A 23,163-nucleotide genomic window follows, 5' to 3' on the forward strand; every position below is an offset into this window, starting at 1 on the left:
TGAGCTAGGAGTTGGTAATTAGTAACTGTATGATAGATGCCCACCCCCAGCATTTAAACTGCTCCTTTACTTTGTGACTGCTTCTAGTCCATTTCAGGACAGTTAATCCATTTGATTATTTACCCAAGTAATAGTCAGTAGCTTTAGCTGACTACTGACTTTGCCCTGAAAAGTGTTACAGAAATTCTTACAGTCAGGAACAACAGGCAGGAGATCTAAGAAGCTGCCAGGAGTATTTCTGTTTATGTCAGAGATAGTCTGTTAAAACAGACTGGAAGTTTTTCATAGTCAGTTAAGATAATGATGACCAGATGAATATAAATCTTCAATGAAAGTGATTTAACTCACCTGTTTGTGCCCTGAATTAACTGTAATTAGTTACAGCTACCGACTGTGTAAGTTACTGCTCTTCAGCTCTTAGTTTTGTCTCTGTTGCTGTTTAATTCATTATCTGGGAAATTCTCATTCTGTGTGTCCAGGACTAGGATTCTGGTTGTCTGTCTCTATGTCCACAAGTTACAAGGTCTCAGTCTTACAACTAGAGTCCCCATCCCTGTCTTCAGCCATGGTACTCTTAACGATGCTTAACTTTAGTTTTAGCACATACTAGTGTGATTTGTACATAGATGGTACATTCTAGCTGAATGCAGAATAGCCTTTGTAATACAGCTCCAGATACTGTGATGAATGCAGCCTGGATCTCGAGTGAAGAGAAGAGCATGGCTTTATTTAAAAACAATCAGACAAACAAAACCCAACAGTAAACGACAACATATCTCTCTTAAATAGGCAGTGAATATGGCATCCTCAAGAGTTATATGAAAGCCTGCCAAGGTACAATGAATAGAATATTCTACAGACTGTCTCTCGTCTTTAAAAGTGCATTTCATTTTACTTAGTGCTGTTTAGAAAACAGTTGCTCTAAATTGCAGGCAGATCCGCAAACTTTAAACAGGAAGTGTCCCTGCTGCTGCTGCAGACCTCTGACTTCTACCCAGAGTAATCCCATGTGCTCTACAAAAAGCAAGAACAAGAAGTAGCTGATTAAGTCACAGGCAGGAGCCTGCTTTAGGAAGATCAGGTTGCAATCCTGCCTTTGTAGCTTTACACCACACCCCTTCAACATGAAATAATAGGGGAGGATCATATTCAGCACTGCTTTAGGAATTCTTTCTTTCTTCAAGAAGTGTTGCTAGGAGTTTGGTGAGTACTTTGTAACAGACTTTCAGTTTTATGTGAGGGTTGTTTCTATTTTTTCCTTTAGCTGGCAGAAAGGAGTATCTACTGTTATGGTTTCTTTAGAATGTGGTAGATGCAGTAGTCAGATGTTTGGTTTCAAAGTCCAGCAATGAGTGCTGCAAAAAGGGAGACTTTTTTCTTTGTAAATTTGAAACAGTAGGACAATGAATATACTTTTATGATTACTAGTACAACTAATCTTTGGTTGTCAGAACATCAGACTAAGGTATTTTGAACTCCAAGGCAGTTTTTTGAAAGAACGCCATCCTAAAGGTGACTATGTTAATTTTGATCAATAGCTGGAATTTGAAAAAAAAAAACCCTCTTGTTTTTTAAAGCAATTTCTCCACTACAGTGTCTTCAAGGGAGACTTGATTCAGACGGGGGTCTGCCAGGCTATTTCAAATCCTTCTAAGACATCTAACATTTGAAGCAATTAATATTTTGAGAAGGAAAAGAACATTTTAGGAGAAACAAATTAAGCTGATGCTACTATAAGCCAAATTCATTCACAATGTATATTGAAATTCTCAAGAAACTAAAAACACTTGAACAATGAGGAGAGTAGTGAATAAGACTTACAGTGGTGGCAATGTGGCGAACACACACACCACTGCCCCACCCCCAAAACCCCAGAATATTATTGGTGATTTTTATAAAATTTTACTATTTTACTTGGAAGAATTGATATAAACTTCATTTTCAGCATCTCTGTAATGAAAAGCAGTGATACTAGCCTATATTTTTAAAAAAGAAGCTAGTTAAAATTTTAAATAATTATGTTTATGAAAGTCTAAATACAATTTAAAAGAGGAAAAGGCATGTAACAATGGGAAAAGTGGAGTAGGGAGAAAATAACAATTTGGATGAGGGGAGTATGTGAAAGGTCAATGTGACTCAGTACTCTAGAAATTAGTCATCAAAGTACTTCATGGAAAACATGTAAAGATATAAACCTTCCTTCCTGAATGTCTTATGGATAGACGCAAAGACAGGAAGTCCAGCTGTCAGTATAGATATGAACTGCAAAGGCATGCTTTAGGAATTGCTAGGCACTTACTTGGGAAAAATTGTCAGCCTTTTCCCTTTGTAATCTTCTGCTCATTCTTTAATTCTGCTAAGAAAGAGTTTGTGATTGTGAAGGTAGCAAAGATCTATCTTCAGTAAATTAATCTGGATTATTGTTTAAGCTGAGTTTGAGAATTGTAATCAAGTTTACTTTGTGTGTAACGCACAGAGAGCAATATTGAGGAGGTAAAGATGGTTAAGGCTCCACTCCAGCCTTTTCTCCTGCCAAGAATATCCCACATGAAAGGGTTCGTTAAAAAGTAGTCATGTTGGCAATTGCTTGATAAAGCCATTTATTTGAAATTTTTCTAACTTTTATGCTGGAGAATCTCCAAGTGTGTTTTAAACTGACTTTCAGTAATCTTTATCCTTATATTGTGCATTACATAATTTGCAATCTGGAGATTTAATGCATTTCTTAGGAGCCTCAAGAATTATATGACTTTTATCTCACAATTTTGGAGCAAACTGTTTAACATCTGTCTAATTCCAGTAATTAATATTGCTGTTTGGGCTGCATTCTGAACAGTCATATTTTCCCTTTAAGAACTAGGAGAAGCTGGCAATTACTAAAGAAACCAGAACTGGATAGATATTTTGGGAAGGATTAAAGATGGGATCTTCATATCTAAAGCTCTTCCTCACGCCAAAACCAGGGAGAACTGTCTTAAAAAACAGGGACAAATTACCTATTTCTGTGCGTTTCTCTTATGAAACTGCTTTTACTTTACAATAGGGAAAGAGTGCCCCTGGGGATAGAATGAACCAAAACTACATGGGGAATTGTATAATTCCTTTCCTCTCATAGTTATTTCACAGCAAAATAGACTTATTTTTAGTCCTTTAAATTTTCTCTCATAACTCCTTTGTTTGACTTCCTTAATTATTTCCTGTTACTGTTAATACAGCTGTTAATTTTCCATCTTTAGTATTGCTGTCATCTTCCGTGATGTATGCTATTCGTAACTAAGTATACCTCTGAAGTTAACTGGTTAATTTGATTTACTGTTTAGTGAAAAAATAAAACTAGGAATTTGAACATGTTGACAGAGGATGTAATCTGGACACAAGAAAGTTCAACCTTCTTTCAGAAAATAGAGCATTCCAAAAGACCTGACTTTAAAATAACTACATCGAAAGTAGCAATTGCAGCAAGTAAATTAGAAATACAAGTATTATATGAAGGAAATTCTTAGGTGGTACAGTTTTTATGAACTTCTCAGAAAGGTATGCAGAAGTGTATTAGCATTTTCTGTAAACAATTTTTACTTTGAAAAGCAATCTTTTTCCTCTATATGCATACAACACAATGAGGTTCTGGACAATGATGTATGTGTTCATCAGTCAGAGAAAAAGTAGTGTAGAAAGATGAGGCTGAAGTTTTCTGTGCTCTGAGACTCATCTGGTGAATGTTCTAGGTCCACAGAAGCTGGCACTGCCACCAGAATAAGCAGCACTATCTATACTATGGTGGGAGATGAAAGGAATATGACCCTTTCTTCTCTATGGCAGTGTTATTTTGTGTTGGTTTTAAGCATTTGGGGAGTGACAATCTGAGGCAGTCTGAATCTGGGAGTATCCCCACTGATGGCAATTACAGCATTTCTAACCTGCGTGATGATCCAAAGCTCATATATCCATTGCAGTAAAAATTTATGCAGTGTCTCCAGCTGGAAAGAGAGAGTGAGCTAAATTTGCTTGACAAAGCAAGGAAATTTGTATTTTGATTTTTGGTATGTGTGCAAAATGTGACGATGAGGCTACAAAAGGTTAATAAGTATGGTCAAAATCAGTCATGACAGGCATCAGTGTGGCAGGTAGTTTCCTCCTGTGCCTGCCTGTTAGACTTTCAGTTAACTGACAGCTTTGCTTTAGTGAAGTTGAGTAGTTGTGTTTCTGTAGTGTGTGCAATGTGAAATTGCACACAACTGGGTTGATAACAAATAAGTAGCACTGAAATGACTCTCCATTAGAAAAGATGATGGTGGTAAGTTTACTGACCTCTAAATTCATGACTATTTATCAATAAGCACAGCTGAGATTTGAAAACACTATACTTTTCCAGTCCAAACTGCTAGGAAAAAAACAAACTAGAGGCTTTATAATGCTGATGTTGGGACTGCCATGCTGTGCTCCTAAAACCACAACTAATATTGCTGCTTGTCTGTTTTGCTAGTGGCTTTTGCGCTCTGAAAGTAGCTATTATTAGGATGCTGAAGGCATTCCCCATTTGAAAATAGGATCATATGACCTACATTTTTTGCTACAAAGTAGTTTCTGTCCAAGTATTACAGGTTTGAGTGTGGTGGGATTAGTGTTTTGTTTTGTAAGATTTATGAAATTATGTAAACTAATAATTTTGTTTAGTCTACATTTTAAAAGATTTTGGTAGGAGCAAAAGAATACTTCCTTTGCCTGTTGAAAGCTACATCACTATGAAAACAGGCTGTATACGTGGAGTAGAGAATCAGTCTTCTATGAGGTGGAAACTGAAATTCAAATAATGTTCTCAGTATGTCCTTTATGATAAGCTCATAATGTTGGATCCCGTACCATGTATTTTATTTTGGGTTTTTTCCCTATGGCTAGTAGAAGTAGCTACAAAATCGTTAGTTGTTCTCCATAAAGGTATCGCTAGTTGTTATAAGATTTGATGCAGGCAAATCCAGTGTTCCTATGAGAAGTGCAGCTATTTTGAAAATCACTTAATTTCAGAGGTTATAATTCAGAGAGTTAGGAAAATGACTTGCAGACTACTATTGCCAAGGCATACTCTTGCCATCTCTCTGCCTCCCAGAATATATCCAGTTCCTAGCTCTTGGGTGATGGCTATCATGGATGTGAGTGAGGCACAGACTCAGCCAGGTAAGAACAACTTGATGGAGGAGGAAATGAGGGTCTGGAGCTGTGTCAAAACAGAAGTTGAGGTGAGACAGGATGGCAAAAGTACCTCGTGCCAGGTGTGAGCTTACTAGGAGAAGGGAATAAATAGGTCCTGCAGCTAAGTTGGGAAAATGGAGAACAGTTTTAAAGCACAAGTGAAAGGAGTTGACAAAGTAAAGTGAAAAGGCAGGAGAGGTCTGCAGTTATGTGAAAAAAGAAAGGTGGTGTTCTGGTAGGCTTATTAATTTTGGGCTTTTTTCAGGACTGTTAGGGATGCTACTGTACAGTACAGCAAGAAGAGAAGTTGAGAGGGGGAGGAATTCATACTTCATACTTTTTCTGGAGTAAATGAGAGAACATGATGCTTCAAATAGCTGCAAAATAGCACATGTAATAAAATACTTTTTAAGGGGACTCACTGACTCTGCCAGCTGGGAGACAATACTACAGGTATGTCTAATTAAATCTCTGTCATACAAGTCCCAGTAGCTAGTGCAAGATATCATAGGGCAAATATAATGCCTCTGAAATATAGCAAACTGAAAAAGGTCTGCTTTTATATCAGAGGTGCTATAATCCTGTCTAATTAGAGCTTTTAATCTTAATTTTTGCCTGTGCTAAATTCAACCTCTGACTATGTACATCCTATCTCCTGCTATTCATTCCTCTATTTACTTATATCCTTTGCCTTTTTTTTTTTTTGTGTGTGTGTGTGTGCGCGCTTCCATTTCCTGGGTTGTCAGTGTGAATGAGTCACTTTTACAGTCATTACAATGTCACTTTATGCCATTTTCTAAAGCTGTCTGGTTTTGGCTGCTACTGGAAACGCTAGCTTTTATTTTGCTTTTCCCAGTTAGCTAGTTAGAGATAAATACCACACTGAAGGAATGTTTGCTTCTAAATGTTCTGGTAACTATAGAAATTGATGCTGAAGAGACTGATAAGTAAAAAAATAAATAAATATATATACAAACACACAAAATTCTGCATGGAGAACACACAGAGTTTTATACTTGTCTGTCTTCAGGGGAAAAAAAAAAAAAGGAAAAATCTTGAGAGCTTTTTCATATTTCTGTGTTCAGGTGGCAGGATCAAAAAGACCTAGTTATAAGACCAGGTGATAAGGATCTATTACTGGGAACATCTTTGATTGCTTGTGGTGTTCTTTGTCTGCCTATATTCCAGCTTGAGGGAAGCTAATGGCATTATTCACAAATGAAAGCATTTAATTAAACCAGTAAATAAATCAATGTCTATTATTACCCATAGACCTTTGATCTCCTTTGTCATGTAACTTAGATGTTGTCTGTTATAGATATAAAAATGTCTCATTCAAAAGGTAGTTGGTTTGTGAGTAGCAGAGTGCCAGTTCATAAGGAAATGTCTTAGGAATTTATGAAGTTTGCATTAATGACACTTTGATGTAGAGAAAAGCTGGTATTAATGCTGGACTGATTCCTGACTGTCCTAAATTAGAACCTTTCTGGAATAAGAGGCTGTATTTACTCCCAGAGATTTTCAGAATTTGGCCTAAATAATCAGACTGTTTAACATAAATTATGTAAACTCAAAGCATTTCCTATTTTTCCCATGACAGACATTCCTTCACAAATGTGTGCATTTGATATTTTACTGAGCCAAATGTCACAGATGAAGTGCTTTGAATAATGCTTTCCATATAAATACAATAAAAAAGAATTAGAATGGATTAAAAAAGGAAATCAATATTGTAAGAGGCTTACAGCTTTAAAGTTCTCTTACTGGGCAGCTGAACATTAAATCAGAAAACTTGGACTTTTCTAGAAGGTTTGGGGTTTTTAGTTGAAAAAGCAGTGCCAAGTTCATTTTGATCTTGGATTTCACTCTTCCTTTAGGAATTAGAAGAAATAATTAAGCTACAGAAGGATTTAAGCATGTCAGTACTAAAAGCTTCACCCCCTTCATCCCACCTCGACCCATACCTGACACAATGTTCTGGGACTGCATGGCCTTCGGAGAAGGTTAGCAAGAAGATAAAGGGGATTGTGTTTGGTCAGTAGACTTTGCAGCAAGGCAGATATGCAGTTATACAGCCTCTTGGGAAACTGCCCAATGATCAGGAAGCCCTACTTTTGACAAGACCACCTTCTCAGGGAAATCTAGGACTTGAGTAGAATAGAAATACTGTACCTTGCCAAAATTTTTGTTCTCTGTGCAAATGCACTAATTTATCCTTGTAATCACAGAGTGACAATTACAAGCTCACGGTATACAAAATTCTATTTTCAAATGAAAAAGAGAAACTTATTGTGGATTTTTGTTTCTGGCTGATTGTTTCCTATATTTTTCTGCTACTTGGAAACAGGCTTTTGGGAATACTGGATAACTGAGTGAAAATGAATTATGAAATTTTGTAATCTAAATCTATACGCTGCAGATTTCTGGAAGAAGGAACTGAAGCCTCAACTTGAGTCATCCAAAAGCAAATTCAAATAGAATTTTTCTGAACTAGTGAGACTTTTACCATCATGTTTGGAACAAGTCAAGTATAGAAAATGAGAGCCCAGGCACAACTTGGAATGGTCAGCTGAGGTTGTGGATAATTTGCAAGTTCCTTTATGAAGAGTCATAACTGTGCCAATGATTACAAATTAAAACTTCTAAGGAAAGCAATGTGCTTAAAAAATTCCCCTTTCCCATGTCATTTCAAAAACTAAAATTGAAAGTGTATTTTGTAATTTTTCATTCCCATGAACTCATAGGAGCCAGAAAAAGTGTGAAAGTTATTACTATCTATCTAAATATCAAATCTGATAATTTGATGATATTTGTGCTTTTAATCAATCTAGATGATGTCAAATTATCACCACCTTTATTTACATTATAATGCTTAGTACTTGTGCAGTAGGTTGAAATTTTTTACTTAATATTTCTCCCCATACAATTTTTCTTAGTCATGGATTTATCTTAATTTTAGTTACTGTTAAACTAACATCATAACTCAGACGTCTCTCATCATAAAGACAATCTTAGACAACTTCAGGTTACCTTGTACGGTTAATTTGTTCCTTTCTTAAAGCATAACTGGACTTTTTATCAGGGGTGAATAAAAAGATTTGCTTGCTGTAACTATTTCTCTAACTTTTGAATAAAAAAATAAAATTCTTCCACGGCCATGTACCATGAAGCTTTGTGTGGAGGAAAATCTGGTATTAGGCCAAATGCTTGGTAAGAGGTAGTCTGTTTCTGGCAATCATAGAATGGACTATGAAAGCTGAAAAGAAACATTATTACCTCTATTCACTTTGTGCAGAAACATAGTCAATAGAACTCCTTTTTGAGATGTTTTCTTGGTTTATTTTGGATTTGTGTTATACGCTTACATTGCATTATTTCGATATGTTAAAAGCTTTGCTTATTACATATGTGATTTATTTCTAGTGTCTGAAGTCTAAGACACTATTTTATACAATACCTGGCAAAAAGAGATCTGTTTCTGTGGATCTTTTGGCATTAAACTTCATCCACTTTGACAGAAGCTGATCAAATTCAGGGCAAACATCATGAATCTGTGACAGTAAAGTCCATGTTGGCCATTGCCCTTGGTCTTGAACAGTTACTTTGTTTTGCTGAGTATGTATTGTACTCAGAAAAAAAAAAAAAAGGAGACGGAATATCTGTTCTTTGATTGATCTTGGCAAACTTGAAAATTACCTGAATAATGACAAGAAATGCTGAGAATATCCCAAAGAGAGAGCATGCTAATGCTAAGGTTGGGTGCTGTAACTCAAAACTATTCAGTGGATTGCAACGAGCATTTCAGTAAAGACTCTTCCTTTCCTTTAATGGTGTGATGTTTTAAAAAGTCAGTGATGAGATAACATTGGGACAACAGCTGCAAGGTGGATGGCATTAGAAAGTGGAAATAATTAACTAGCATATAATTATCACATATAAACAAGAGACTTCCAAACAGACTGACAAATAACTAAGGCAAATGAGAGCAAATGGGGTACACCAGTAAATGTAGACAGTAGTGTTAATGAATGTAATTAAGTCTAAACATCTGGCATGTTAGAGTGAGCTGATAACTGATAAATCCATAGCACAGTGCCATGGTTTTTTTCTCTTTTAGTGCTGTTATAGGGATATCCTGTGATCAGCTAAGTGACCCATAAATAATTCCTCCAGTAAAGAGGTTGGGGAAAAATTATTTAGGGATTATTCACTCCGAATGGAGCAAACAGATCACTAGAAATTTGTCACTGGGGAAAGGGGAAAAATAATACCTAATGACATTAAATTTTAATATGTAAAATAGTATAGGAATGTAAAATTGGAGTTCTAGTTAGAAACACTACTTCTATTTCTTTGAAAAATACCTGAAAATGAGTGATTATAGCTCTTACATGTTTTCTCAGTTTACATAATGTTTCAGAATTTTTAACAAGTTGGTTTCTATTCCAAGAGTAGTTATTAATTCTCTACCAGAAAGCAACAATTTCTGAATTTGTTCATAGAAATAAAAAATAATATTTGAGGAAAGCTTGTTTAAAAATCATTATTAATAATTCAATGAGATTGAATTATTTTGCTAAACATTTTTCAAAACTTTATCTGGATAAAAGATTCTATATGTCAATGTAGAAATTAAGCTTAAAAATTTATATTAAATGGCATGAAAGACAAATGCATTCTTTTGTTTATTTTGGCAGAAAAGCATTATGATGAAAAGCATGAAAAAATGAATGCAATCATATTTTCTTTTTTTATCACAAAATTCTGATCGTCTTAAAAAAAAGAAAAAAGAAGATATCTCTTGGTGTTTTTCACTACAATATATACTGAGGCCTTCTAAGGGAAATTGTGAATTTAAAAAATTATCCAAGTAATTAGTGCTACTCATGGTCTGGTCTGTAATTTCACCAAGACTTATTTTTAAGAATGCATTTCTTTTTTATTCCACATGCTGCAAGTTAGGAAAACAATGAGTATGCAGAAAGGAATAATTGGTAAGTTGTCAAGAGAGAAATGAAAATTCTGATTTGCTGTTGAAGATATAACTCCACTTCTGGCTCTGGCACAGTTCAGAGTGACTGTGGCAGATTGGTTAATCTATCTTTGTTCAAATTTCACCTTTCTGAGACATCATTGCATGCTAGTGTTTTCCAAGATACCCTAGCTAGGATTTACTTCTAACTTCATAGGCAAAGATATATCACTCAGAGAAAAGTTTAATCTGTTAAAGATGACTGCTATTAATGTCACGTGCCACTTCAGCATCATCTCTTTAGCCTGTGTCCCAAGCACAGTGACAGGTCATCTCATCTCCTCCCATAGGCCCCCCTGCCCTCTCTGTTGTAGGTGATGCAGACATGCTATCTTCACAGGCATGTAAACAAAAACACTGAAGACAAAACAGTATCCAAAGGCTAGGAACTTCCTAGTCCTTAGATCTTTAATTTCTATTAAGTTAATATTAGTCAAAATTTAGCATTGTACTTTAAGAAAAGAGAATATCTATAGGGAATCTACCTGTTAGTAGCTAAAGGTGATATTGAGCCTATTCTCTAACTAGAATTCAGAGATCCTTAAGGAACTTTTAGTTACTTGGAAAATATGTATTTCTAAAAAAGTTAAAGCAAAAATTTTACAGAGGTACTCTGATATGTCCATGCATAGCCTCATCTTTGGCAACTTGAACATGCCAGCTGCCATGGAGTAAAAGTATTTTCTTTGTGTGAATGACAGTGGATCCTATGTGAAAAATAATAGCTCTGCACTTGAGTATTCAATATTAAAGGGATCTACAAGATACAAAATACTACTTAAAGCATTGAAGCCCATGTAGCACAATGTTCACTGGCTCCTGTGAAATGCAACTTACACAAAAGTCCAGGAACTTGGTAACTATAATTGATTAAATATTTGTTAAAAATAGAATGCTATGTTTGTGGCAATGAATCTAGGGTCTGCAGACAGAGTAAAACTTATTTGGAAGGACTGGACATGACAGCCAACTATACATAGTGTAAAACTGATCAGGGTATGAAAAGTAGTGTTACATTTTATATCATTATATATTCTGGGAGGTGATTTCAATTGTGGCTTAAAATAAAAATAATAGCAGTGCCTTTAATCTGTACTGGAGATAGGAGACTTGCAATCAGCTGAGCACAGCTGTAAATCTTGTCTTGTTTTTCATTGTGCTTACAGTATAATTATACTAACATAACTCCTGTTATTTCCAAAGCTCCCAGTTTGTCTGTCTACCCATATGGCTATGCACTACCATGCTAATGACTTTTGCAGAGCACTCAAGGAATTTGATTGAAATGTACGTTGTCATTTGTATGTTATACAGGAAAGATGAAGGAAGGAAGGAAGAAGGGATGTTCCTTACCTTTAACCTTTATCTTGCTGCTCATCTGTATCACTGGGCATGCAACTACTGACTTAGATGATGGTGAAGAAGAGGATGTTCTAGGTAAGAGGTTACGAAAATGACACATAAAATTAAACAACAAAACCCACTGTGTTAAAATGCACTGTAGGTATAATTCTGTACTTGAGAATTTTTCTGGGAAACTTTTGAAAGTGGAACTAAGCTAAAAATGCACTGGTTTCTAACAGGGACATGCTCAGAATTTTGCGTTAAGCTTTAGCAAAATTGCCTTCTATAAAGGCTTCTGTTTCCTATGCTTTTTGGAACTTCTAATCCTAATCAAACATTGTGTTAGATATCAAGATTATTCCCTTAAAGCTCTGCTTTAGGACCCATGGAAAAGTTCAGTGTTTAAGGAAAAGAACATACAGCTGGTAAACTCGGGATTTCTCTCCCTAGGCAAATGGGGCAGAAACATGATGACTAATATTGCAGACTGATGTTGCTCTGTCCTGTGCACAGATCTCTTGAGTCACAGTTAATTTGCAGTTTGGTCTAAAGATGATGCAATTGCTGCCCTAGTTGTTTTTCTGGGCCTTGAAGAAGCTTGTTGTATAGCCCCAAGTGATTTGATATTGCTGGATAAATAAAAACTCACCAGTTAGAAAGAAATGTTTAAGAAAAATAATGTTAGAGGTGTGACTTAGAACTGGGGAGGTTTTCTGATTATTACCATTGTAAGATCGTTGTTCACTTTCACTTCACTGTAAGTAAGGTGGATCACTCTTCTATACTGGATATCATTGTGAAAGATATTGTAATTTCCTCCCAAACAATTTTGAGAAAGCAGATGAGGCAAAAATACACTAACATACATACTAAAATGTTATTCTTTCCTTTGAGAAAATGATTTACAGTTGTGATTTCTTTCTGCAGAGAACTGTGCAGTGGATGCTTCTCCCATTTGACAGGTCTTATTTTGAAGCCTAACTGGTAATGCAGCTCAGGGGAACCTTTTTTTTATGTTGGCACTCTACTTAATTTGCCCATGTCTTGTCCAATTTCCATCGAGATTATTTCTATCAGTTTTTTGCAGCAGTGTTCCTTGAGACAAAAATATTCATTGTGCACAATCATGGCTATACTACAAATGTAGCTAGTGCTTTAGGATTGTCACAACTAGTCACTACAAGTTAAGATATGCACTGTTCTGTATTAAGCATGTGCTTAGCATGATTTTGTAGTCCAGACTGTTTCATACAGAATAAATTTGTTTTTGTTTAACCTGCAGTACATAAATGCCCTTCTTGTTTAAGGCAAAGTCACGTTTATCTTTGCTCTACCCTGCAACTCTCAGTTTTATAAAAATCCTTAGCCTAAGCTTGCATTTCATGAAGGCCAAATTCTCTTGCTTGTTAAAATAACATGCTTCATCACTAGAACACCATTAATCTGCTGGATTAATTTTTTCCTTTATTTACTGACTTTGTGTATGAAAGACAATAAGAAAATAATCTCAAGGAAATTAAATAGTCTTTTTATTGGGCATTTTTTTATCACTGATTATTTTCAACCAGTCATTTCAGGTTATACAACCAGCAACTGATTTAGTATGAGGAACAGTTCTGAACTTTTGGGCTTGTATTCCAAAGTAAAAAACAATCAAATGTGATACTTAATTAAACTAGGATCCTGTTTTTGTGACTACTGAAGACTCAGTTGCAGTGTTTACAAAATATTTTTGCAGTACTCTGTTTCTATAAAATTATTAGATTGTTGCTAATTAAAATTATATTTGTGTCTTCTTAAAAGTGAAATTCTGGTCTCAGTGAATTTAAGCAGAAATTTTGTAGGCTGCAATTTCACTGATAGTGTTTATTTTCTGAGTTATTTACAAAACATTGACGTATTTTATCCTAGAATTCAATAAATTTTAGGTATTAAAGGATAAAGTAAGTTGTACATCCATTATTAATAATGTCTGACTTTTGGATCACATGGGGTACAAGTGCTTTGTGAATCTAAGAGGGGTTTTTTTTTGTCTATTAGTATTTAAATTACAGTAATAATTAAGGTTGCAAGTCAAATCCAATAGGATAAAAAGAATTCTCAGTTTGTTCTCTTCTGGTAAACCCTGTCAGTTTTCCACCAATAAGTGAAAGTGATAACAAAAATAAATTATATAAAAACAACTAGTTTATGTATATTGTTCAGTAATACCTGAAACCAGGTATGCTCCCAATATGAGCATTTTAGTTGATGTTCCAAAGCCTGAAGAAAATTACTCACAAGTTGAATGTGCATTTTATTCATATGTGAAAGTTTATCAGGAATAAATGTGACTGCTTAAAGAAAGCGTAGGAAACACGTGGGTAGGAAGAGCACTGAACAGTGTGCGGGTGGGAAGCTGTCAAAGTGACAAAGATGGAGAGAGAAGAAACAGCTATTCATTAGTGACAGGGTGCTTAGTATTGATATCACTTATCAAAGAGAGACATTTACAAGAAAGCCTAGAAAGATGACAGCATATCGTTATAATTAAGGATAACCACAGGAAGTCATATAAGGTTGAGAACCCATAACCTAAGCAAACAAAACCAGAAAGTATTTTACATAAAAAGTCAGAAATATTCCTAAGTTTTATATTCATATAATTGTAGAATGGTTTGGGTTGGAAGGGACCTTAAAGATCACCTAGTTCCAGCCCCCTGCCACGGGCAGGGACACCCTCCACTAGACCAGGTTGCTCAAAGTCCTGTCCAACCTGGCCTTGAACACTTCCAGGGATGGGGGCATCCACAGCTTCTCTGGGCAACCTGTTCCAGTGCCTCACCACCCTCATAGGGAAGAATTTCTTCCTAATATCTAACCTAAATTTACCCTCCTTGAGCTTAAAGCCATTACCCTTGGTCCTATCACTACAGGTCCTTGTAAACAGTCCTTCTCCAGCTTTCCTGTAGGCCCGTTTTGGGTACTGAAAGGCTGCTCTAAGGTGTCCCCAGAGCCTTCTCTTCTCCAGGCTGAACAACCCCAACTCTCTCAGCCTGTCTTCAAAGGAGGGGTGCTCCAGCCCTCTGATCATCTTTGTGGCCATCCTCTAGACTTGCTCCAACAGGTCCATGTCCTTATACTGGGGGCCCCAGAGCTGAAATTTTCCCTATTTAATTTCTGTAGTTCTGTTCTAAAAAGCAACTATGCAATAATACTGTTGTCTTTCATATCTGTTGTGTCATAGGTATAATACAGAAATCAATTCACTTTCTAAAAAGGATGTATTTTTAACAACCAGCCCTGCAGAGTCTGAAAGTCAAGTTAGTGTCTTGTATTATGCCTGCAGCCAGGTAAAAAAGTATTGGTTTTACTTGTATTCATGTAAGAGAATGAGACATTATTCACCACTTTTGGTTTTGTAATGTTATATTGCTTACTCGTAAAGTGATAACAGTGCTTTGCATTGATCGTATAGGGTCCATGTGTTTAGGGCTACAGCACGACTAACTGCAGATTATTAGAGCTCTCACAATGAAATTACTTCATGTTAGTTGATAGTAGCTGTTCATGTGTTAAATAGCCATGTCCTGAGTTGCAAAAGTTGCCATGTGAATAACAATAAATGTGAGAATGGCTATGCTGTGTAGGAACAGTCCTGGCAGTATCCTGTTTCTGGCAGTTGCCAGAAGTAGGAAGACTGAAGGAGTGGAGGAATAAGACAGTGACATAAAATGTCTGCGCTAAACTTGTGCTCATTGTGAACCATCTCATCAGCATTATTTTGCATTTACCAGAAACTGGGGAGTCGAAAGATTGTTAAGACAGAGCAGTGGGCACTTGATGCCTTCTGTTATGAAAACCTATATAGCTGATGTAATAAAGTTATTACATAAAAAATTCGAGGAGTAGGGGAGGAGGACGGGAGGTTTTGCTTTGCTTTATTTTGGTTTTAGTATGTCAAGTAATCACTTTTGTGTGACTGTGAGCACAGCTGTAACCTTTACTTACTGTATTTCTAGCATAACAAACTCAATTTTCTTGGTCTAGGGTAGTACAGTCCTATAATTCTATAGATTTGCTAAGTTTATTTGGACCAGATGCCTAAATTGAATGATTAATAAATATCCGATGTGGCCAGATCCAATGTGGAGGATTAAACTAATTTTCTTTTTAATATGACAAATGGAACATGCTATGCTTAAAGAGAGTCAATGGATTCATAAATATAAGCTGGAAAATTGCTGAAACACCTGTATAACAAGGATATATTTGCTGAAAGTAAGTGGAAGTTGCAGAGCATTACAAAAATAATGCAATGTTGTTGTAACAAAAGGCAAGCAATTCTGTGAGGTATTAAGAAAAAAACAAAGTAATTATTCCACCCTATTTGGCACCAGTAATAGCTCAGGTAGAGGATTATGTTCAGCTCTGGGCAGCACACTTTAGCAGTCATGCAGACCAATAGGAAAAGATCGAAAGGAGAGTTGTAAGAGGGTTAGAAAGCAAGGCCAATAAAAAAATTGGAAGAAGGGAGTTTATTTGGTACAAAGGTAATTGAGGAGACAAAAGTCTTCCAAAAGGAAGAAAGACTGGATGGTTTTAAACTATTCTGTGCACTGAATGAAATACAAAATTATTTCATATGTAATAAAAGAATATTTAGTCTGTATATTATAAAAAAGTCCTGTCTTGCAAGAAGGGTAGTAAAATCCTGGAAGTGGCTGCTTCAGGTTGCTGGGAATTTTACTTCACTGGATTTTTTTTAAGAACAATTTGGACATCTGTCAGAAAAGGTCTCAAGGTATTTACACCATTAGAAATATGCCAAAACTTGAATAAGGAACTCCATTGAAATTTCTTCCAGTTTTAACTTTCCCACTTTCTATTGAAGAATATTCACTGATCTTCCTGACAGAAGTCTTCCTTAAATGTCATATCCTGTGCTCTTCACACAGGACCTAAAATGTAGTAGGAACAATTTGTTGCAGTGCTCAAGAGCAGAGGAGGAGGCCTTATACTAAGAATTCATTTTCTCAAGGTATATTCCACATGTGAAATGAGTACAGGCTGATTTGTATCCATGCAGATGTACTGGCCAAACACACTTGCCTTCTCATCTACTGCTCTAATCTTTGAAGAAAATCTAATTTTATATCATCTGTGTGAATTAATTGTTCCCAGGTGTAAAATAGCGGGGAAGAATTCTTTCACTGTTCCCAGACAAAAATGATTCAGTTCCCATGAATCCCTTTGAGACTTCTTTCTTCAGAGTCACTCGGTTATTGTTCAAACTTGGAGGGTTTGGCCCCTGGGGATTTCACAGGGTACAGATTTTAGTCAAAGTATGGTGACTTGCTAGCACTCCTTAGAAAATAAATGTCTGATTGCCAAAAAATGTGACACAGACAGTCATTATGTTTGCAGCAGATGTCAGTGCATCTGACAGTGGTAACAGTGTCACTGTGACTGCAGAGGAAAGGCCTTAGGAAGTAAGCAAAACAATGATTTAGTTCTATGGGTTTGATGGGAAATAGGCTAGGAGTCAAGACCATAAAGTTCCTAAGACACTCTACTAAGCTATTTGTTCATCATCCTTGTGTAGTTTTGCAACTATACTTGCACACTATTTCTGTTTTGACAGCCCACAGCATTGATGTGGTATAATGTACCAAGCAAAATGAGCTGACATAACCCCATGTCTGAAATTCCGGTAGTTAAGAAACCTAGTAAGTTTTACAACCTCTTCTCGACTGAACTGGGTCACTGACACAGGTCGTGTAGGAGATGTCATTTCTGGTGTGCTAAGAAAGTAACATATTTATAAACCAGCTGCCATCCCTCGCCCCATCCACATTTGAGTTGTATCTGTTTCTGTGGAGCTCTGAATGTTTGATTTTACCATTTCAGGAGTTATTCTGAAAGTTACTGAAAACTTTGATGTTTTGAAGGCATTTTTTCCCTATTACTGAACAGGGGAATTCCAAAGTTTCATTTTGCAATGCAATATCCTCTTGGGCTTTCAAGTTGAACCTTTTTAAGTCCCTTCCAAAGGATTCCCAAACCTGTTGCAGAACTTTAGACATTGGAGGTTCAACCTGGAATCTCTTGTGACTACTAAATCCTAATTCCTCATGGACTCGGGAAGACCCAGATAAGGAAATTGGCAAGAAACAAAATTCAGAAATCTGTTTGGCAAGCTGAGCTCCACAGGAAGTTTAATGAATCTAACAACTCTTAAAAATTTTTGTTTTAATTCATCCACATTTCCTATTAGACAGTCTTCAATAATATTTTCAAATCTATTTTCCTAACCTCAAAATCTATAAATATTAATTTCACTAATGAGGAAACAGTCACAAACTATTTTAGGGACTGAATATTTAATGACAATTTTGAAATTAGTCCTCTTCATCTGCATTTTAATACCAGGGAAAATATATTAAACTGTATATTGATAAGGGAACAGTATCAGAAACTGGAACATCAGTCAGAATTTTCTTATAGACATTCACAGTGTGAAACTTTGCTAGTGTTCTTCTTCACAACGTATATGACAATTTTTACAAAACATTCCCTGACCTAGTAATATATATTGAAAGACATGGAAATGACATGATTTGAAAAGATAGCATTTCTTTTCACCTTATCTTTCTCGTTGTGTACTACTTAGCTCTTGAAAGCTCTAATGCCAGAACAGTGAAATCAAAGAAAACAAGATAGTATGATGACCTTTCAATTGTACCCGATGGGTTCATGTGCCAGTAAAGTGTAATCTGATAGGGGAATGGTGCCCTCTTCAGGGCTGTCTGGCTTAGTTCATCCCACACTGTTTGATAAGAGGTGTCTTTATGAGCTATGTTCAATATTAGAAGTGCATGGAAGAGAGCACAAGAAACCCTCTTTCTGCCTTTTTTATGCAGGGGTAGTCATTGTGTCTTTGGGAGCTACTAGGATTTTCTCAATGTATTTGTTGTTCAGAATTGGTCTCTAGCTGCTGTGACTAAGCCACTATCCATAGCTATTTAGAGATTTATGAGGAGGAATTTAAGTTTATAATATGAGCTGTTTTGGTTGAAAACTGAAACCATTCATTTGGTTTGATTGAATGGAATTTGTGTTCCAATGCAGGTGATAATTTCCTTTTTACATCTGTATTTAGTGTGTTCAGAGCTTTACAGCAAAATGTTATGCAGTACCTCTGTAGCAAGTCGCAAGCAACCTCATGTTGAAGTTACGCTGTGCAGTGAAGAACTAACTTAATAACAGACATTCTACTTCTCCTCTGTATTACAGGTGCTGCTTTGCCACCACTGAAACTAGGGCATTCAGTCTGTGCCATGAAAGCAGATGAAGGCCCATGCAAAGCAATCCATGTGCGCTATTACTTCAACATTCAAAGCCATGAGTGTGAAATGTTTGAATATGGTGGATGCCATGGCAATGAGAACAACTTTCTGTCACTGGAAGAATGTCAGAAGAAGTGTGTGGTAACAGGCCAGTACCAATTCTTTTATCTTCCTATCGGTTCTTCATTTGCATCTGCTCTTTCTCATCCACAAACCATATGAATTTTGGAAATAGAGGCTCTCTTCAGTTCCTATTAATACAGTAATGTGATGCCTCTGTGTTCCCAAGTATTATACTATGTTGTACTCATCTGAATTATTTCACCTTGTGCAAGCAAACATTTGGGATTGGGAAAGATAAGTGTGACTATTTTTAGTGGACCTGCGGAATAGAGTCCAATGCAATAAAGCTTATTTTCTAGCTAGAGTCCTGTTTTGAAAGAGTTCTGAAAGTGAAATTGATTTTGAGGCTGGGCTAAGCCGGTGGGCAGCACAGGTGTTCTTTATTGCTTTCAGAGTATCTAGCCCAATTTTGTAATTCCAGGTTTCTCCTTCACTTGAGAAGCTGATAGAAGCTGTCCAAAATTTTGGATGTGTGCTATGATTGAGCATATTTAGAACTACAGTAGTAAATAATTCTCATTAAAAATGTCAGTTACAGCTGTTTGTCTTAAAAGAACTATTTTGTTGAAACCTCATGAATTAATCATTAGAAAGAGGAAAATGAAATCCAGTATGATACACAGCAGAATATGCAGCAACTGCCTTGTGAATGCTGTTTTTGCTATTAAAAATGATCCTTGTAATTAACTAAGGCTTTCAGCCTTGTGAAAGTAACCACCTCCTGTTCCTCACAGGAGTGTATGAAAGGTAGAAGATTCTTAAAATTGGAAGTTAATGCCAGTGGAGCTAAAAATGTGACAAGTTCGTATTTTTAGAGACTGAAAGAATTCAAGTCTTATTGAGCGTTTCCTCTGGATACCTAATATGGATCTTGCTTTCATGGCAATTAGATGGAATGTGGGTGCCTGTGTAAACAGGAAGTGATAGTGAGGGAGGTACTGAGGGGGGACAATAGAAATAGAAAGAAAATTCCAGAATAAAGAACTCCTCAAAGGTGTGTGATAACCCTCAGATAGTATACCAACTATGTGGGGTTTTTTTCCCAAGTGAATTCATATATTGGATGTTCATTTATTTAGACTTTGAGGTAGACTAGGATTCATTCTCAATAGAAGGTACTTTTCAGTCACGTATGTCTTGCCCAGTAGCTAAATATGTCATTAAGTGTTACTGAGCTCAAGACAGTGATGCTGGACAATCCTGCAGTAGAGAACAGTTTACAGGTTATTCTGAGGATGGGCAACACAATCAGATGAAAATCGTTAATCTCTCCTGCCTATTAGAGATGTACCCTGGTAGCAACCTACTGCTACGCAGATCCTGGTAGAGGTCACTTTCTTTGCCCTATTGTCATAATTTATTCTAGCCCTGAGCCTTTCCATAAAAGGCATTGAGTTGGTTTGCAGGATATAAATTTGTACCTTCTAGGATTAGCATAGGTCACTTTCAAGCACAGCAAGTTTACATATGCCACAAAAAATACTTCCAGAAATTTCAGATTAGAAAATTGATTTCAGAAGCTCTTTTTTGAGTTTTCTGACTCAAACAGACTATATATATGACAAGCTGATTTATAGCATCATGCTTTGTCTATAACAAATGTAAATGTCTCTGTTACCCATCTCCCATCCCTTCCAGAATTCACATCTATGTAGTATTTAGATCAGGCCTTAAATCTGTTACGTTGCCTGTTCACAACACATCTGTATTTCCTGATAAAAATGACTATGAATTGTGCCATTAAATTTATTCTAGACATTGAAGTAAGTATCTGTCTCCCATCCTGTTGTCAGAGTAATGGCTGGGGCTGATGTGCACATTACCCTAAGTAATATTTTAATAATGTTTGCTAGTTATAATGCTTCTAATCCTCAGAATCTGCAAACATTACCTGATCATACCACTAAGCTAGGTACTGTAAATAAGGAATTTATTATCTTCTCTTTTATTGACAGAAGAAGAAAGGTGCTAAGGTAACAGAAAAAGAAGTGGTCCATAGACTGTTAAAACCAGAGCAGGGAGTGCAGGTCAGGGTGTCTGTTATTTACTTGACTAGTAGGTATAATATCTTCTGTGTGATCTCTATAGTCTTGATACTATGTTATATAGTCTTAATACCTGTTTACACTTCCACAAGGTTGATCAAGTTTTTCAAATATTTGCAGGTGTTTAAAATGAAAGGAAAAATTACTAAAAAGTTTTTGCAGGTTCTGTGTTTTCTTATACTACTTTTCAGCTACCTGTGTAGGTAGCTGATGTGTCCTCGCAGGTGTGTTTATGTAATAGAACAGCTTGTTTGAATACAAACCAATTTAACAGCAACACACATCATTGTCCAGCATAGGCTTTGCAAATTTCTCAAGTCTGTAATTCAGTTCTTTGACTCGGACTTTTCTCCCTCTGTATCCTGTCCAGCCACAGCAAGGGAAAGAATGAGTATATACGTTTATTATACATTTCTAGTATGACAATTTCCAATGGTTTTTATGATTTACAGAGTAAAGCAGGGTTGCTTTCTTACCTACACAAAGTGAGCCAGAGTAGTCTGGCTGAGTGGAACAAGGCCTCAATGGGTCGTATGTATAAACAATAGCAAAATGTAACCTGAATTGTTGTACATGAGCACAAAGTCTCACTGGTTAGAAAATAGCGGAAGAACAGCTAACAGAGGAAAAGCCATCCTTCGTGAAAGGTATCTCTGGTCTTGATCTCTTTGATCTTTCCAGTGAGGAGACTGTATGCATTTTATTTACTCACTAAATAGTAAGTCAAGGCATCATTTACCATTCACACCTGATCTTTTCTGATCTGCTAGCACCACCACACATTTCTGTTATTGTACCTGGCACTGCAGACAGTGCACTCAAAAGAAATACAAAAGAAAAAAAGAATAAATACAAATATGAACCTTAAATTTAAAATAAAAGCAGAATTCAGTTATTTTTGTAATCAATTATGTTTTGCTTTCAAGCAATTGCATGCTTATAAAACTATCTCTATCAGGATGGAAAAAACACTATGAAATTTCACTGACAACTTGTCAAAGCCTCAGAGACCAGATGTGCTCCAGGGAAGAAGTGGCAAGAATCAGTCACAATCCTGTTCTGGTTTCAGGAGTCCTATATGGGCAAACATAGTGCTAATGATATTAAAATAAGATATATCTTGAAATGACATCCCATTGAGGAAAAATTATATGGAAATCATCATTCCTTAGTTACTAAATAACATAATCTACCATTTTAAGTTTAAAAAAAAAAAAAAAAAAAGACAGAGTAAAAGGCATCTTCCTGAATCTAAACATCTTGTCCTAAATGCCAGCCCACATAAAGTCAATGAAACTCTGTCCTACTTGGATCTGAAATGGGTCTTAAGCCAACTCTTACTGAACTGGCTGAGAAGGGAAAGAACCTTTACGCGAGTGATTCAGTTTCTTTCCATGCTGAAGTCTCAGATACTGCTAGGAGTGCAGATTATTATTTGGGTGCTCATATACCTGTATTTGTTTCTTTAGCAATCAGTAAGGATTGTTTACAATATTGTTCATTCTCCAAACTATACTGGTGGTTTCTTGGATTCTTCATATGTGAGTAAAAAAGTAGATACAAAAGTAACATAGAATTCAAGTAATGTGTTTTTAAATCTTCATAAGAAACTACTGGATAGGAGCAGATGACAGTTCTTGGCAAAAAATCAAACAGAGCAGAAATTTGTTACAGGGAAATGGAAGATCAGGGCTGTGCTTAACCAGTATACAAAACTAAACTGAAAATGACATTTTTCTCCTTTTCTACTTCTGTTGTTTTGTTCTTACTTTTCTACAAATAGTCGTATCAAAAGTTGTAGCTGTTCATCCTGTTTGGGAGCTGAGCCCTACAATATTTAAGGAGAGCAAATAGCCTTGTGCTGGTTATAGCACAGCTTATAACCGGTAACAGAAGTTCAGATTTCTTGTACCAAGGCCTAAGTGATAATTCTGGTATCTCTGTATCTGGGTCATTTTCTCCAACCTGAATATGCCAGTTTTACTGCTTGTTAGTAGAGAAGGCAGGGACATAGTGCTTGAGGCTTAAAAGACAGGAGTTGGTCTTGCTTCCAATTTGGACTGAAGGTTGCCATCCACCAAACTGGGTGCAAAAGAGTTATATT

The 23,163-nt window shown here is 36.2% G+C and overlaps 1 protein-coding gene across 2 annotated transcripts in view; it reads left to right on the forward strand.

Annotated features, from left to right (window-relative positions):
• Positions 1–985: 985 nt before the first annotated feature.
• TFPI (tissue factor pathway inhibitor) overlaps positions 986–23,163 on the forward strand; it is a 36,626-nt gene continuing 14,448 nt past the window's right edge. Inside the window, exons 1-3 of one of the 2 annotated variants that reach the window (XM_054829284.1) lie at positions 986–1,203; positions 11,534–11,656; positions 18,839–19,039. In XM_054829284.1, coding sequence (XP_054685259.1) covers positions 11,539–11,656; positions 18,839–19,039 — 319 coding nt within the window. In that variant the 5' untranslated portion in view covers positions 986–1,203; positions 11,534–11,538. The remainder of the gene's footprint in view (positions 1,204–11,533; positions 11,657–18,838; positions 19,040–23,163) is intronic. The other variant, XM_054829286.1, reaches the window with a different exon arrangement.

Source organism: Grus americana, chromosome 6, assembly GCF_028858705.1.
Source record: "Grus americana isolate bGruAme1 chromosome 6, bGruAme1.mat, whole genome shotgun sequence".
NCBI lineage: Eukaryota > Metazoa > Chordata > Aves > Gruiformes > Gruidae > Grus > Grus americana.